This window comes from Centruroides vittatus, unplaced genomic scaffold (genome assembly GCF_030686945.1).
Source record: "Centruroides vittatus isolate TY-2023 unplaced genomic scaffold, ASM3068694v2 contig_890, whole genome shotgun sequence".
Lineage (NCBI taxonomy): Eukaryota > Metazoa > Arthropoda > Arachnida > Scorpiones > Buthidae > Centruroides > Centruroides vittatus.
This window is the reverse complement of record NW_027122581.1, coordinates 895734-915499: the sequence shown is the minus strand read 5'-3', so window position 1 is coordinate 915499 and position 19766 is coordinate 895734. Positions and strand designations below refer to the sequence as shown.

The 19766-nt window shown below is 24.6% G+C and overlaps 1 protein-coding gene across 2 annotated transcripts in view; it reads right to left on the bottom strand.

Annotated features, from left to right (window-relative positions):
• The window catches only part of LOC136983890 (PP2C-like domain-containing protein CG9801), a 56775-nt gene extending 37711 nt beyond the window's left edge, over positions 1–19064 (bottom strand). The window contains exons 1-3 of one of the 2 annotated variants that reach the window (XM_067280772.1): positions 19024–19064; positions 14011–14067; positions 13086–13400 (exon numbers count right to left, since the gene is read on the bottom strand). In XM_067280772.1, the coding sequence (XP_067136873.1) occupies positions 13086–13219 (134 nt within the window). In that variant the 5' untranslated portion in view covers positions 13220–13400; positions 14011–14067; positions 19024–19064. The remainder of the gene's footprint in view (positions 1–13085; positions 13401–14010; positions 14068–19023) is intronic. The other variant, XM_067280773.1, reaches the window with a different exon arrangement.
• Positions 19065–19766: the final 702 nt, after the last annotated feature.

The window sequence follows — 19766 nt, the reverse complement described above, 5'->3', positions numbered from 1 at the left end:
TTTTACATCGGTTTGATTTAAATCAAATAATTGCAGGATTATATCAGGCTATAATAATGATACTAATTACTAGTTAAATTTCAAATAATTTGGCCCAGAAGTAGACATTAAACACCATCTCTTGATAAATTTAATAATTATAATGAAATTAATATTTAATAATTAATTTAGAAAATTCTGGAAGAAAAGAATTGGCTTGAAGCAGGACTTGAATGCACAATTCTCATTTGCCATGCAAAAGCATTGCCAGCTACATTACCCAGACATTTGTCTGATCTTTGCTTTAATTTAGATATATTCCATGAAATTCAGCAATCATGTGGCATTAATCTAAAAAATCAGATTATTGGATGTTTATGTTTGATTTACACCAACTAACAACAACACTGGTTTCAAATTTTATTTAAAAAAAATTTTTTTTTTACAATGTGTACTTATAGAATATTTTTTGCAAATGTTAAATGCAAATGTTCATTTAGAAGAATTAACAAATTTGGTAGAACATTTATATGGACAAAGGAAGAGAAACAATAATGAACCAGGGTATAAAGCTAATAACATGACAAACAATTTCTTGCTAATGTCAACTCATTAACTGAAGAGTAAAGTACTGCAAAATAGACTCCAATGAGAGCAAAGTGACTGTGTAAGAAAAATGTTTAAAATGAAGCCTTAGCATCTTAACATGAAAGGAAAAAAGAAAGAAAAGGCACAGCAAATAACTTAGGAAAAAAAAAAAAAAATACCAATTATTAACACAAATACTTTTTACTATTCTTTTCTTACTGTTCTTTTACTTTTCTTAAAAACTTTGTATGAATAATTTTATACTTATTAATTTAAAAATTCTGTTGTTCGTATCAGGGCTGTGGAGTCAGAATCTGGAGGAATTTCTGGCCAGAGGAGTCAGAGTCAGAAAAAATGTGTCAACTCCGACTCTGACTCCTGCATTTTAAAATTTACTTTAGTTTTTTTATTTAAATGAAAAGAAAATTTACTATATATTTATTAATTTTTAAAAATCTTTTTGTATTTTGTTATAATTCATTTATTTTAAATACAAAATGCAGCAATTTAATTTATTAAATATGTAGTATTCTTTGTAGTATTTGTGTTTAGTAGTTAAATTATTTCGACCCAATTGAATTTGAATATTTTTGAATCATTTCTTTATTATCCCTGCTCTAAATAAGTATTCTATCTTTCTGAATGAGCCAGACTAATTGATCAGAGTACATATTTTTCTTTTCTGAACAAGGGGCTGAAGTAGCTAGTTGGACTAACTCTTCTGGAAGAATGAAATTGGAGTGCAAATGCTGTCAAATATATGTAAATGTAGAATTTTATCATCCCCTTTCTCCTCTTATTAAATATTTGTTAAAAATTAATTTTTTTATACAAATAAATATTGAAGTAAGTTAAATATTAAAAATAATAACTATTTGGGTAAATGCCTCAGGCCCCTTTCAGAGTTCAGAGTAGGGTACCTCCCTATGAATGCCTCTACCCCCCATAAAATGACTGTATTTAATTTTGCCAGAGTCAGCCTACTAAAATTATCAGGAGTTGAAGTTGGAGTCAAGTGTTTTTTTTACCAACTCCGCAGCCCTGGTTCATATTTTACAAAAGGTGCATGATTTTCAGCCTAGGTTGTCATCAATGAATGACCCTCAATGAGGGCCATCATCATAGAACTGAAGTTCATCTAGTGACACTGTTGTATGAGATCAACAGCAGTTGTATAAAAATTGAATCATTGATTTTGGCTAATAAGTTATAATTCCCATATTATTAATTTATTACTACTTTGTATTAGTAAAATCTTTGTACTAAATATATTATTATTGAAATAAATATATATATATATATATATATATATATAACACACACACACACATTCACAGATGCCTGGAACACATCCCCATTTATTCCATAATAAAATGAATTTATTTTGTACTAATTTTGTTTACACTACACCTCCTCCAGAAACACATCACTGGTAAAATGAAGACAGCTTTAGTTATAAATTCAATCATTTTACAGTTTCTTTTCCTGTTTTTAATATACAATGTGTTAAACTAAAAATTCCAGGTGGTTGTGCAATTTGTTGATTGCTTAAAAAATCATTTAAATTTTTGTTTAATTAGTTGATGCCAGTCAAAACTATAGTATGAAAACATTTCAAATAAATTTTAAGTTTTTGGTTTCCTTTTAAAACAAGCATTATATCTATTTCCTTGAATTTAGAACATTTAGATGAAAATTTAAAATTTTATAATTGAAAATACAAAAGTTTATAAGATACAATATGTAACAGACATCTTATTTATAAAAAAAATTCTTAAATAAACATTCAAAGAATAAAATCTCTATGAAATTTATAAAAAAAAACTTTTATATTTAACAATCATTAATTTTAAGTACTTGCCTTTGACAAAAATTTACATTAAAAAATTTAAAACATGTCTTTGAATCTTTTGTGTGCACCTTCTTAGCATCTCTTTATCATCTCATTCAGCAATCACAATTAATTTGTTTATTCATATAAAATAAATGCTTATTCTTGAGTGATTCTATGCATTGCCTATGAAAATCATCAGTTCTAGACATCTGTTTATTATTTTGAACCACATTTCTATCATTTATAGTAGGACATCAATCATTTTAATCATCATCTGTATCACTATATGTCTACACTTCTCACAATGCATATTAAAAGTTCATCTTTTTGTATGATGTCTGTTTGTCTTTCCTTACAATTAACTGTAAGGAAATTTGTCTTCCCTTACAATTAATTGATAATATAAAATAGTAAGTGATAATGTAAAATAAGCCAGAATAAAATCCATCTCCCTAAACTGTATTTAAGAGCTATTTCAGCTAATAAAAAATAACTGAACTTCCGTTTCATTATAGACATAATATTTTGCAATGATAATGATGCTATCAGAGAATTGGATTTAGGTAATCCTTTGGTGATGTTTCTAATTGGACTTACTTTATTTTTAATTATTCACTAATTTATGATAATGTTTCTTCTATATTGAATTATAATAATATTCTATAAAGGCTACAACCAAAATTCTGTAACTACAGTTTTCTCAAAATTATTGATATTTCCTAGCCTCTTTGAAACTGTAAAAAATAAGTAACTACAAGACATAGATACAGGTATTTTTTGTAAATATTACTTAACTCTAAAACTTTGCAATTCAGTTTAGCATTCATATTTTTGATCATCATACAACCATAAAGTTTATTTTTATAATCTTCATGTATTTTCTCTGTAATCAAACTACAGAGTATCTGCTTAAACTTTTAACAGCTAATTATAATTGAAGTAAGAAGTGCCAGCAATTTAAACTTTTGCACTATGAGCAAAATAACAAAACAACAAACATTTATAAAGTACTGGTTAAGACCAATAACTATTATGGTAGGCCTACTAATAATGACTATATTATCAACTATGTATTGAACTAATAGCATGTAAAGGCAACTTAATGCCTATTTGTCCAAAGAAAACAATAATAATCTAATTTTAAATGTCCTTTAATCCAGTTGTACAGATTTGGGAACCCTGTCTTAGAACAAATGTAATACACTATAGAACATGTCGTAAGTATAGTGCAGCAAAATATAAACAATAAACACTATGAGCAAAATAACAAAACAACAAACATTTATAAAGTACTGGTTAAGACCAATAACTATTATGGTAGGCCTACTAATAATGACTATATTATCAACTATGTATTGAACTAATAGCATGTAAAGGCAACTTAATGCCTATTTGTCCAAAGAAAACAATAATAATCTAATTTTAAATGTCCTTTAATCCAGTTGTACAGATTTGGGAACCCTGTCTTCAGAACAAAATGTCAATACACTATAGCAACATGTCGTGTATAGTAAATGTCATTTTTATACTCTGTACAACAAAAATTATAAAAACCAAATGAATATAAAATTTAAAACTATTTTTTTTAAAAATTAGTTTTATAAACATTTTACTACATTGACATTTTATCTAAACTCTATTATAGTATGTGAAAAAAAATGAAGTCAATAATAACAATTAAATTCAAACTTAAATTTATTTAACAACAGACTTTTTTTTAGATGTTTCAAAGCATAAAAAAATTAAAGTTGTGTTATTAAATAATACTAAAACAAAATACAATGTTGAGTGTTTTTTGTTTTACATACATCATGAGTATACAACCATAAATGGCTAACTCTAAATACAGTTTACAGTTTATCAATAATAGAATATTCCTATTACAGTATATTCAACATGTTCTATTTGGGATCATAAGCAGATAAATAAAAATTCCAAACTGTAACATAAAATAGCAATTTTTTGAGTGGTCCAATTTTCAAATTTCACTTTCTGAAAATTACAGTTTCTCATTTAGCCATCTATGGTTCTATACCCACATTTCTATCATTATATACTTGAATAAGAAATATAAACAGAAAATTTTACTGATTTTTTTATGTATTTTTATAACTATCATTTTACTTACATGGAAACTTCATCTTAAACTCATTTCTCCACTAAATTTTTCAATCACAAACCATTCATAATTCTCAGATTATGCAAAAATCTTCATATAAACACTGGTTTTTAGTTTTTCTAAGTATATTATGAAGTGAACTCAGTCACAGTAAAAAAGCATATCATACTAAATAAATAAATTACTGCTAATTTCAAGAAACCAACTTTTTATTAAATAAAAAAAAATACTTTTGGTCAAATCTAACCATCGTTGACTTTTTTTTATTTTTTGTTAGAAATAAGTGCACCACTTTTATGGGAGTATAACACTAAGGATAAATAAACCAAAATAAACGATACAAAGTAAACATAAAATTAGTAATTAGTATTTGGCTTTTAGTGAAAACTAAAATGTAAAAAAAATAGAGTGCAGCTAGAAATTATAAATAGTCTTTTCTTCCATATTTTTGAACATAATTGTAAAAAGCATCAAACAGTGGCTTCTGAACAAGCTTATCCAGTGGACATGGCCACCTGAAACCACGCGTGAAGATTTCTAATTTCAGAATAAGTCTATCTTGATCATAAATTGGACAATGATAGATCATATGGTCGACGGCGTCAAGGTTTACTGTAGAGCAAAAGCAAGAGGCAGTTTCTGCCCGGTTATACATCACCAGGTAGCTTCGAAAATTACCATGCTCAGTAAGTAGTTGAGAAGTAGCAAACGTTAAATCTCTAAGTGGTAATGAGAATCTGCAATCAACACTAGGAAAATAAAGTCTTGTTATTCTACCAGTTTTACTACTCAACCATTGCTGGTTCAAATTCTGCATAGCATTGACATGAATATAATTTTTAAGACTGCTATGTGAGAGAGGGATGAGAGTATAGTCCAAGTCAGTGTCCTTTGCAGCTGACTTAGCCTCAAAATCGGCTTTTTCATTTCCTAGTATGCCAGTATGGCCAGGAACAAAAATAAAAGTCATCTTATTACCATGATTTTTAATATGGTGCTGGATATATGTGATTTTGTTGCTATTGCAATTGGGATTTAATAGGGCTTTTAGGACAGACTGAGAGTCACTGTAAATGTTGATAGAAAGAGTTTTGTTAGGTAGTGAAATGGCCCACTGAACAGCTTGGTAGACAGCATCATCTTCAGCTTGATAGATCATCCTCGACTTAATTTAGACTGTATAACAGATATTCTGTACTACTACTACACTGTTCTATGCAACCTGAAATTAGTAGTGAAGTAGTGATTTATTTATTTCTCTCCTTTCCCCCCCTTTTCTCTCCCCCCACCCCATTCCCTTCCCCCATCCTTCTCTCACCCTCTCTATCACCCCCTTTCTTATTGGCAACACCCCTGGGTACGCCATTTCTTTCGCACACTATCACTATTTATTTATTTACAAAAGATGGTGCCAAGTTTGATAACCTTTCAAAATCACACTAAACGGTGGGAAGTATCTTTTTTTTTTTTGTAAAATTTCGAAGTTAATATAAAGTTTGAATTCACATATAAAAATATTTATTATTTTTCTTCAAGGAAAACAATATAAGAAATTAGATAAGATTAAATGAAACTTATGTTACAAGTAATATAGTGCATAAATCTTATAAATGAATTGACATGTTTTGCTAATTTTGTTTTTAAAATCTAATGTGTCACCAAATCTGAAAAAGCAATTTAATTTTTTTTCTTGAAATATCTGTAATTGTTTTAATCTACTATCTGAATATAAGAAAACAAGTCATGCTTTCATAAATCTGCTCTGAGTGGGTGCTTCTCTAAATAATATTTTTTATTATATATATAAAGAAAATATTCAGAATGATTATCATCTGAATATAAATATATATTGTAAAATTAATGCAAAAATATCTCAGATCTATATATTTGGCCACAGACTTAACACATCATTTAGAATAATATATTTATTTTGTGATTATATCTAAAATTTATTTATACTTTGTACCTTAATTTTTTCTAAAAAAATTATTTTATATACTGTATTTTACTGTGATTCATATTTAATTAAACTCACATCAATTAAGTTTATAATTGCAATTATGAAAAAGAAATAATTATTAATTAATTAATTGTACATGTTATCTAATAATACATTACTATCTAAATGTTATTCTAATGTGTCATAAAATGTTGATAAATATTAATAAAATTGATAAAACAGACTTTGAAGTTGCTATCTTCAAAAAGATATTTACTATAAACTTCAAAATAAAGGATTCGATAGCAAAATTCTAATTAAATAATATTCATAAGAACTACAAAGACATTTTCATAAAAAGTATAAAAATATTCATTTATTTAGAGTGGTGAATATATAACAATGCAGACAATGATAATTTTGAATATAGAAAATTAACAAGTAAATATAAACAAGATAACATCAACATCAACACTACTTTTAATTAATATTGATATTCACTTTTCTCCAAATAGAATGCTTCTATTATTAAATTATTTTCAACATAATTTTATTTGTATGAAATAGTATAAGAAAACTGTATGAAACAATTTTGTTGGAATCTCATTACATTTTTATATTCCTAAATAATAACAATAGTATTTTATTATCTGTTCTTCATATTTTATATTCTCTAAGCTTTTAATTTGCTGTAATATTCTCATTTTTCCAAATATACAATAATTTTTTTCTAATTCTTAAGTTTAATAATGAAATTTTGTATGCACTGGCTTATTCAGACTTCTTGCACAGCTTGTTATTTTATCATTTGAAATAAAAATCACTCTCTATCCTTTAAAAGTCTGTCAGAATAGAAACATTATAAGATATTGTAAAGAATTTTGTTCTGTAATTCCAACTTATTTCTCCTGTATTCTATTCTGTAAACATATTTTTTCTATGATTTGTCCTTTTGTTTCAATTCCTTTTTTTAAAATCTCAATATGTAAGTAGTTCAAACACCATTATTTTCCATGGATGTGATAATTCTTAGAAAATAACAGTATTCAAATCACTTACATATTGATATTTTTTTCTAATACCATGTTAAATCTTTTTTCATTTTTTCTGATCTAAATCTTCTGTTATAGTAATCTTTATATTTCATTATCGATCGTTTTTTAACTGTTATAATATAAGTCTATAGAGTGCATCTAGGTGGCAAGCAACTAAATAATCAAGCCAATGACTCAGGTACTTTTATTCCTTGATTAAATATAGGTAGTTTGCTTTTAAAGCATATGTATACCCCCTGGGTTTATTTAAAGTCCTGGAATTTATTACCTTAAAATAAGGAGATGAGTAAGTAAAAATTGAAAGAAATACCTTATTACTTGTTTATTTTCACAACTATCAAAACAATTTATTGAAATTATGGGTTATAGCTAAAACATTTGAAATAATTACTGTTTTCATAGTTAACCTGGCTTTGGCTGTTACTTTGTCATTCATTTCTGTTTTGATATCGTTGTCAGAATCAGGATTTTTATTACCATCTTCCAATTCAAATCATTTCCAATTTGAGTTTTTCTAATTACCCTTCAGTTGACTTACAAACTCAATCTAGACTTTTCTGCAGTCAATATTCAACAATATTATAATTTTATTTCCAAAAATAAAAATATTCCCGTGAACCTTAGAATAGAAAGTGATGTCTGACTAGAGATAATCTGAAGAGAGAATTTTAGTTAAATTTTTTATCTGTCACTCTAAGTTACATTATCTTATACTTCTCAGTATTTCCGATGCTTTTAAACCCTGGATTCATTTTTAACAGCACTTTTATTCCCCAGAATTTATTTGAAAACCAGGGTTTAATCAAGGAAATATGGTAGTTTATTTTTTATGAAACAGTGTTATTGGTTTGATTATAGCTTCTTACTTCTTACACATACAAATGAAACATTATGATGCAGATGCAATTGTTTTATGTTTTACTGATTTTATGAATGATTGTACTGTATTTCACTTCCTATCAAATTTATTATTTATTAATTATTTTAAATATATTTTTAAAATATAATTAAAATTACTAAATAAATTTTTATTTATATTACTATCATTATTATATAAATCTTTTATAGATGTTTAATATATTTTTCTTGAAATATTTATTGCATGATGAATATAAATAAGAAAATATACTTTTAAATACTATACTTTCTTATTTATTTTCCTTATTTTTTGTGAAAACTTTTTAAACCAACTATATAAACATTTTATTTTTGTCAGAGAATATTTACCCATAATTTATATATAAATAAATTTATCATTTCTTTCTTTCTCTCTCTCCATAATATAAAATAGTTAGTCTTTCATTTATATTAATCTTAATGTTTTATGCTTTGAGATTATTAAACTTATAAAATTATTAAAAATATTATTTCTGAAAAATAATAGAAATTAAAACTTTTAAGAAATATCAATTTTTGGCCTCTTTTCAAAAACAAAATCCCAGATACTTGGCTACTGTTTGCAGTCAGATTATCTAATTAGATAATCGATTGTAATCTCCCTCATGAGAATTGAGGGAGTAACTGTTTAATTAATATACTTTAACTTATATACATTGATATAACTTGCATGCATATAATATTGTGTTAATATAGAAAATAATAAATTAATCATATGTATTCGTCATTTATTATTATGAGTAACATTTTATCTTAAAAAAAATCAAAAATAAAATTTAACCTAAAAAGCTCCATTGTTCTTAAATATTAAAACTAAATTACTACAGATAACATTCAAAATATGCAATTATTTCAATAATTAATATTTTATAATAAATACAACCAATCTGATAATTACACCAAATATCCAGATTCCAAAGTTAATTAATTAATTTTTAATAATTAAATTAAACAAGAGATGGCAACCTTACTGCCTATTGCCTGCCAAACTACTTAGTGATTATTTAACTTTAGTGCTTGATAAAGAAATCCAACTGTTTGTTTGATATTTGATTAAAAGTTTATAATAAAATTCTATGATATTTTTATTTGTGATAATCTTTTCAAATAACATCAAAGAATGACTAATTTCCTTCTTTATCTTAAAACACTTTAATAAAAATAATATAAACAATGTTCACTTTATTAGAAATTTGGGGTCATTGCTTAGTCTTTTCTGATAATTCATGTTAAATATGATCCTTTCAAGTGTCATAATAATTAGTTTTCAAAATATGTAATAAAAAATATATTTTTTTAATTCCTTAAAAATATTTTGAATGAAAAATTTTAGCAATATTGCAAATATTTAATTATAAAAATTATTTTTTATTCATTTAAAATATCAGGATACTGATATATTATTATTTCAAACACACAACTGAATAAGTTATTGTTCCACAGCAGTTTTATTTTTTATTTCTGTCATAAAATGATTACAACCTTCTGGTCAATTATTTAACAACTCCTCAATAAAATTTAATTTTATTGGCTTTAAAACTTTGTAAACTTTTTAATCACATTATATTTATTAACCCAGACTGCATCTAATGAATATATATATGATATAGTCTACATGTTCATCTTTTATGTGCTTACATAATATGTTATGAAAATTTAGTGAAAGTCTATTATTAAAAATTATTTTTGTGAAAATCTCTTTCCTTAAATATTTATAAAATTATTATTTATGAGTAATTATTTTTTTCATGCATTCTAAATCCTGAGATATGATTTCTTAAATTATTGATTTTTAATTAATGAGAGAAATTTTTATAGATTATTTCAGTACTGAAGAAATTCATAGTTACTCTTATTTTTCTACAAATGATAAGCTTTTATGTGATATGACATGTAACTGAAACCAAGTATTACATCATGTAATAAGATTTTTTCCTATTTAAAATCAAATGTAAGACACTTGCAAAATTTTATAAATGTCCAAAAAATATAATAAATATAAAACAAAATTATGATAAAGTTAAATGTTTTTTTTTGGAAAGATCAGATGATAAAATCATAGATAATGCTTCTTTCAAATCAATACAAAAAACATGTTTAAAATACTCTTCTTTTCTATCTTTCTACATTGGCAATATTAAAAAAGAATACAAAATATGATTTTATCAATCAATCATTTTTTTAATATAAGAAAGCATCTGTCATTTAAAACTAATTAGTGCTATGCCTTCTGCTTTTCCAATTTAATCATGTCATAATATTGTGATAATATATATGATTCTTAAAATAATATTTTAAAAAATGTAAATAAATTTATAAATTTATATGACTAAAATCAAGGCTTTCTATATAGAAATTTCATCCGATGATTGGAATTTTTTCTAGAACAAACAAAAAAAAAAAGTCATATTCAACATATAAGCAAACAAACAGATGTAAAAATTTTTAAATCTAATTCTGTTATATCAGTGAAAATCATTTAAAACATTCATAACAATGAAATTTTAATGACATTTTTTCTCATTTTACATATTTTCTTTGCAATCAAAACATTACATTATAATAGTAATTTCTTCAATAATATATAAGTAGGATTTACATTTCAATTAAAAAACTTCAACAATATAAAAATGACTATTCCTAACATACATATTTAGCATAAAATTCTAATATAGTAATATTAAACCTATTTCTGAATGATTTAGTAAATGCTTAGGTAAGTACAGTAATCAGAAACAATTTGACAGATGAGATCTATCTGATACCATTTATAAATGGTATTATCATTTATTCAAATCATACATAAATGGCAATTTGAAGAAATATATATATATATTTTTTTATTATTATTCTAAGAAAATTCTATTTATAAATTAGCAGGTATATATGGATATAATTAAGATTAGAACTAATTTTGAAACATTATAATCCATCATTCAGAAATATTTTATATTATCTATTGATATATTTAACATACTAATGTAAAAATAACATATCATACTTCAAAAATTTTTAAATCATTTTTTCTTAAAGTGTTTGATTGTAACAAATTTTAATACATTTAAATTTGGTTAAAATATCCTTTATTATATGTTGTATTTACTTGATATTTAGTTTAATTTATTAGCTTCTGAAAGCAATTTATAATAATCTAAATAGAAGTAATTATTATTTTAAGTGTGCATAAAATGGTTCATGTTTATTAATTCTACTATCAACATTAATGAAGCATCATTAAATACGTAAAGTCAACAATTATCAATTAATTTTTTCTACATCTCAGTAGAACGTATGCAGTAAATTGATCAGAAATAAGCTTCATTGCTAAAGCTTCAGAACAATTCAACAACATTCTATTAAAAGAAAACATTCAAACATAATAGGTTTGCTTTTAGTTAACAAATTAAGTATATTTCTAACAATTAATAAGAAAAGTAGAGACAGAAGTAGACAAAAATTTCTGTGTAGTAATAATTTTATGATTTTTCATACTTAAAAAAAATTAAATTCATGACTTAAGCAAACTTAAAGTAAATTCCTTTAATTATCACTTTTATAATTAAGCTGAAATTTCAAATAATAAATTGTTAATTTTGCTTACGATTTAAATCTAAAAAAAATAATTTTTTTAAAATTACATCACATTTATTTTTTTTAATTATTGTTTCTATTCTTTGTTAAAAGCATTAAATTGTCTATTTAGACAATTTAATGCTTTTACCTTTATTATACAATTTACATAGTATGAATTATACTAAGTTAACAGTATATTTAGTTATATTAATAATGCAATATTAGTGTAATTTGTTATAATACAGTAGTTTACTTTGTTGAATATGTTGCAGTTGCAACATATTCAACAAAGTAACATCATGTTCAATGAAAAACATTGTTAATTTGAATTTTGAAGCATTTGAAACAATTTATAAAAATATTGTGTAAGTTTTCCTAAATTTGAAATTATCTTAACCAAATCATTACGGTTTCAACAAATTTATGCATTTTCAAACATATGATTCATTCTCAGAAATAAAAGCAAAAACAAATATTACTTTTTCTAAAGAGCAGACTAAATTAAATTACAAAAAAATATTTCAAGACAATTAAAAATAAAACAACTAAAAGCACCTTTTTCTTTTGTTTACTTTTATATAAATTACACAATTTTAAGTGTTTTTTTTCCAACATTTCATTTTAACACATTTTAATTAACAGATTAATTAAAATAAATACTTTATAGGTAAGAACTTGTTTGAAAAATGATATATAAATAGACTTTTCGAAATTAATTCAATATAGAATTTTACTGGATAACAATCCCATTTTAGAACAGAACTGTTTTGTTTTCCTCATGTAACAATGAAAAAATGTATGATTAAATGCTACATAAAATAAGCAGTGATACATGTTTCCTGTTCATGATATATGCAAAAGAATATCATGCAATTTCTTCGCAACTAATCACTTATCAGTCTGTTTATGCCGTCTTTAGCGTAAATGTTTACTCGACCAATATATTTATTTTATAAGTGAAATTCACTTACCTATTTATTTAAACGAAGGTTTAAATTGAAAAATATTTACTGGTAGAGCTTAAGATTTTTATTTTCGAACTAAAGTCATAAATATGATTTATGAAATATGAAAATTAATGAGAAAATATTAAGCACTTACCCGCATAAATATTTATGAATGAACGACCCTTGACCTGTAGGCGACGTGCAAGGAGACTTGTCGCATTTGCCATCTTGATTAGAAGATAAATGTTTAAGAAATTCCTGCACCTTCTCACGTAAAGTAGGCATCATTGATTAGCCACCTAAATTTTTTCCTCCTTTTTTTTCCGCTTTCACTTCTCGCACAACTCTGATTCCATAGACCGTTATTCACTAACAACTGACGAGCGGATGGCGACCCGGATGAGTTTTGTTTTGATGATTAAAGCTCCCCCTCGTGTCTAACGTGTAAACTAGATATTAACGATTTTGCCTATAAATAAAACAAAGGAAAAAGTATCTTACATTTAAAAAATATATATATATCCAATGATAGTTTATAAATAATTCTAAATTATGTAAATACACACGTGTGTATTTATTCGTATTTTGAATCATGACGGCATCCATTCGTGATTACATAACGACATCACATGTAATGATTAACGAATTAGAATTAATTTAAGAAAATTTATGCATACGACGCATTATTACGTTAACTTTGATCATTATTAAAAATAATTATTTTCAAAGTTATTAAAAAAACTAAAAAAATTTAATATATTAATCTTACAAAATTAGACGCTTCAAAAATCTTTAATTTTACTTTCTAATTAATCTAACGAGCGATACTCGGTTATGACATCATACACATCTGACATCAATTACGTCATGAAAATAATATTTACTCTCTCGTATTATTAGATATAACGTGTTAAATTGAGAAATTTTTATAAATTATTATTGCTTTAAGATATATATATATTTATAAACAACATTTTTATCATTTAAGAGAATTTTTTTAAAATTATTTTCTCTTAAATAACTCAGTGATTAAATAATGGAGGACTAATTTCGAACTGGCCTCATCCTCTAATCCTCACCTGAACCAATTTAGAGGTCCTTTTTTAAACTTTCTATTTGTCATTTCCCGTTAGACCCTACAGAATAAAGGAAACCGACACATCCGCCTTATTTCATTATAAATTTTTCATTGAATAATTTTTTTCCTGTGCTTAAAAATATATTTTAAAATATTCAAAAAGATTAAAGAACTGTCCAAGAAACGTTTAACGGGTACACAGAATAAATAAACCAGGCGAAAGAAGGATATATCCCGCTTATCCATATCCTCTTAAGTTATTCTGAGTATGAGAAATCGCTTCTTTAACAGAATGATTTAAATAAGCTTCTTTATGTAGGAAGGAATGAAAGAATAATCTTTAAAATTTATATCCTTAACTTATCATTAACGAAGAAAGAATGTCAAGGATAAGTCAATATACGTGATACCATCCATCGATAAGTCTGTTTACTTCCTATTGATTGTTATTGAGTAGACTACTGCGAAAACATTACGCGACCATTAAATTTAACAGTTTAAATATATATAATTGTATATTATTATTTTCTTTAAATACTTATTTTACATGGGTTTTTAATATATAAAATCGATTTGAAAATGCAAAATGCGTGTTATACATATAATACCGCTGTGCAGAAAATGTATGGTGTTTCTAACTGGCTTCGCCGCTGAAATTATAAAATTATATTATCTTATTTTATGAGTGACATTTGCCAAACATATAGCTGACTTATGATCCGGAAATATGTCAGCAATATTGGTGTATGTTTACTTAATTTACTTTAGATTAGTGCCAATAAAAATGAAGCGAAAATAAATTTTTTTAATGGCAATTTTCTTAAATTTACTTTCTACATCGCAAAAAAAAGAGACTGTTTATATGTAGAATAAATTGATCAGTAGTGTAACTTAATCGATAGAATGTTATCCATCAATCTTTAAAGAGACATTTTAAAACAATATTTTCGCTGTATTAAATTTATTCTGCTATAAATTGTATTGATGTTTCTGATGCAAGGAAGACAATAATACACATGAAAATGTCGGTTAATCAGTAAAATTCGCATGATTGAAACTGTTTCGGTGTGGAACAGATGAATGTGTGTAATGATATGCTTGATCGGTAGATCATTTTAAACTTATATGTCTTAAATTTAAAAAATTCTCCCTTTTCTCTACAGAATTTAAGCTTTATTTGAATGCACATTTTATGATTTTTAATATCAGCAAATATTTAGAATTCAAAACATTAAACCAAAATTAGTAAATTTATTTAATTATAACTTTTATAGTTAAGTTAGACTTTCGAATTAATTTTCGTTTATGATCTAAATCTAGAAAAGAAGTGATTTTTTTTTTATTATTCCGCTGTTATTTTTAAAACGTTAATGTAAATGGTTTAATTAACTTTCTAAAATATTAACAGCAGATTATATTCTTTCTTTAAAATATGAATATTTAATATTCGCTATAAATTAAAAATTTAGATGAGAGAGAAAGTTGATATATTTATTATCTTGTAGAAAATTAAAGCATAAATATATATATATAATATATATATATATATATAATTGTTTATCATCACTTTTCATTTTTGTGAAGATAAAGCAGGTGTTTTAATGGTTAAGCAGTTATCCAGAAAAATTCGTTTTATATTATGATGTGTAGTTGCGTCATTGTAAAATATAAGCAATGAGAAAAACATGTACGTTTAACATCTGGAAAAAAGCCTAATGGAATATTATTTTTCTTATTTTATGAATTAAAAATGGCATAAAATTTGCAATAAAAATATTTTCCTTTTCTATTGCTACAGATATTATTACGAATTGACTGCACTCGTCAGGTTTATCTAAATATAACATCATTCGCATTAAGAAAATTTAAAGTACTCTTCATTAGAAGCTACAGTACAGGTTTTTTTTTTTTTTTTTTTTTTTTTTTGCTAATGGTTTTGATGCACCATTACCAAGATAATGGTGTTTTAAGAGCTATCCAATATCACAACAACGAATTTTAAAAAGAATCTAATATATATCCGTCTGTCGTTTTTGAATTTAATTTTAAAATGCAAAATTCTTTTAAAATTAATGCTTTATTGGAGCATTAAAATACAGCGTTTCGCTTTCGTTTCACTCCATAAATAACCTAAACGACCTTCATGAATTAAAAATTGTATCTGTTCCACTTGAACTAGAAACCTAGCGATGAGATTTAGATCGAATTTTTTTTTTTACTTTATAGCATGGTTTATATATTAGAGGCCGAATTTAAACAGATTCGTACGCATAAAGCCTTTAATAACTTTTAAACAAAATCATCATGTACAGTACAAAATATTTTAAATTTGAATAAATACAATATAAAAAATTTATATTGCACACAAAATTTTATTCATAAATTCATTCTTTATGAGTTTTTGATATATAAACTTTGAATAATTTATTAATTGCTGTTTTAATGGTTGTATTTTCCACGTTTTGATCTTTCTAATGTATTAAACAATTCACAAGATAAAGTATTAAATAAAACAAATAAGTCGGTTTCAATTCCTAAATCGAATAAAAATCCTGAAAATCTATTTTTAACAAGAGGGAAGAAAGAGAAAAAAGTAAAAAAGTAATGTTGAACTGTACGACATGTGACGCACTACCTCAACTGTGTTATTCAGAGAAAACCGTTACATCAATATACAGTATTTCATGCAATTCTCAATAAAACATTCAACGAACGATCAGTAACCCATGAAAACCCATTGGAATTTAATTAAATTAATGGATATATCATTCAAACATATGCTTCTTCTATTATATTTTAAGTTAAAGTGGCGGCTTCTGTACGTACATGATATAGCTAAAAAAAAAAAAACGCAGCATATTATATCATTCAACAAGATCATTTTAAATTTGTAAGTAAATCAATAAAATATTTCGTGACTATTCGGGTACAGAAGTCGATTCTTCTCATCTATTTAAACGCTTTAGTAATAAATGAGGAGTGGTTGGCCAAATTCATCGATTTTTAAATTCTTACAGTGAAGTTCACTGACGTCATCAATTGCTATCCCACGTGACAGAGTAGACAACGTTGGGAGGGTCAACATTTATTATTTATTGCTACATTTTGCAGAAGTTATTAACGTGTTCAAATAAATTAAATTTGATGAATTTATTCAAACAAAGGCTAAAGAGCGATGAATGCATAAATATATGTTATTTCTGTTTTAATCTAAACGAATTTTCTTAGCTTTATAGCAGAAAGGATGCAATTGTCAAAGTTTTGCAATAGATTTCAATATTATATTACAAATTACGATATATTATTTATCTTTTAAACTGATATTAAATATTGAACCAATTAGAATTACTAGAGAAAAATGTAATTATGTAAACTTTATATTATAACATTATAAAACAAATATTGTTAAATATTATATAATTATAATCATATTAAAAGTTTTAAGCGTAAAGCTTTATTTAGTAAATTTGATTTTGGAAACAGTTTTAATGTATGACTTATTGACTTTAATATAAGTCATCCATTAAGCTGTTCTCATAATCAAATTCGTTAGCTTTATAATTTAATAATAATTAGCTAATATTTAAAAACCTTTAAATAAACAAAACTGTAAATAACCTTTATTTAATTTTATTCTTTAAATTGTTAAATTTAATGAAGTTTAGCAGCTTATTGTTATAAAAACAATTCTGTTGTTCATTAAATTATGTATATATATATAATGAATTCCTATTTTAAGCAAATAATTTGATTTCTTAATAATCCTGTTTGTTCAATATTTAATGATGTTTAAAATCAATGCTTAATTTTTATTTTATTTTCTGTTTAAATTTCTTTTGGCCAGAAAAAAATCACTTAATCTACTTGTTTCTTATACCTACAATATTTATAAATTAATCATTAGTTTTTTCTATGGATGTGTCTGTACAATTTCCTTCATTCAATATTTTAAATTAAGTCCCACAGGTAGCTAACTTTATGTAAATTTGAATAAAGACGACACACTTCATTTTTTACATTTGGGAAATTTGATTTCTATCTCGTAAACTAAATATTTGAATTGTATATTTAATTTAAATATAATACATTGTGTAGTAATAATATTTATTTAGTAACTACCATGCATAATTGATGATAGTAAATTAAAGTTTGCAGAATTAGAAAGATATGTATATTTTAAATATGAATTAATTTCAGTGTCTATTTTAATCAAATTTAATTTATTAAATTATATAGACCTACATATACATATATATATGTAATTCGATAAACTTTTTTCTGATTTATAATTTAAATATTTAAGTAAGATTTACTTCAAAAAACTAGATAAAAATTTCATTTACATACTTTCCAATAATTTAATTATAATAATAAGTACAAAATAGATTATTTATCCCTAAGATATTTTATTTAAAATAATATTTTAAGATATAAAAAATTAAAAACTATAGATAATTTTATACTTTTTAAAAATAAATAAGTTAACTTTAAAAAATTAGAAATATAGAGTTAATAAAATTATATATCCTGGAGGTACTCTAACTCCCAAGTTATATAGAATTAGAGTAGAATTTATATCTTAATAGCTGTCAAAAATTTAATTCTGAATTATTATTATTGGAATAAAAATAAACAATTTGGATTTTTTGAGAAAATTATTTCTGAAACAGAATAGCAACACAAACAACAAATATTTTACTTCAAGCTTGAAAAATGGCCTCCTAACAAGAAAATATATTTAGAAAAAGTTTGAAATAATAACGCTATTAATAAATTTTATAGAAAAAAAAAAGATATAAAATCGTATTGAATTTATCTTTCCCCAATGATGACTTAATAGAAATAAAAGTGAACCAACTTTAAATAATAGAATCTTATGAAACATACAACATTAATTAGAATATTTATAAATCCAAACGCTGAAAGAAAAAGTACAGATTCGTTAAAGTAATTTGTTTCTAATTACGGTCGTATTATAATTCATAAAAAAACTTTAAAAACAAAAAAAGCACACTTAATCGCCTCTTCCAGAACGCATTGCGGCATGTTGCATCACGTGTCCGTAAGTCATTGACCTCCAACAACGCCATCTAGACATTTCAAACTTTTATAAAAACTAATAACAAATAATCATAATAATTTAAATAAATTATTTAAACCGCATAAAATTTATATTAATAAAAATAACATTTATTCGATTTAAATTATTATTATATATAAATAAGAAGTAAAAATGTTATATAAAAGAAAATTTCTTTATCGATCAAGCTGTTTTGATAATGCTTATCGACGCTGAAGTGAACATTATTTTTAGCGTTAAGGACAAGTGAATTAAAATATAAAAGGAAGACACGAAATCGTCGTCACGCCATTGACATAAATATATTTTTTCGACAATTTATGTATTTAGGTCGCATGTGTTGTTTCATTTAATGTCTCTGGTTTATTGTCCCGCGATCTTATAACCTTCCATTTATTATTTATACATTTGTTATTATTTTAAAAATATTTTTACACTTATATTAATCGCGTAATAAATATTTTATGACTTGCAGGAATATACTTTACTTAAATTTAATCAAGTCTTTTTTTGGTACGATAGCGTAATATCAGATTTTTAACCCCGTTTCGGGCTCCACGCGAATATGATTGATGCTATTATTATTATCCGTAATATTACTCGAAAGCTTTTTTTTAATAAATTCATATTTTTCTTACAAAATTTATCGATTGTAAGAAATCTGTTCGTTGTACTTC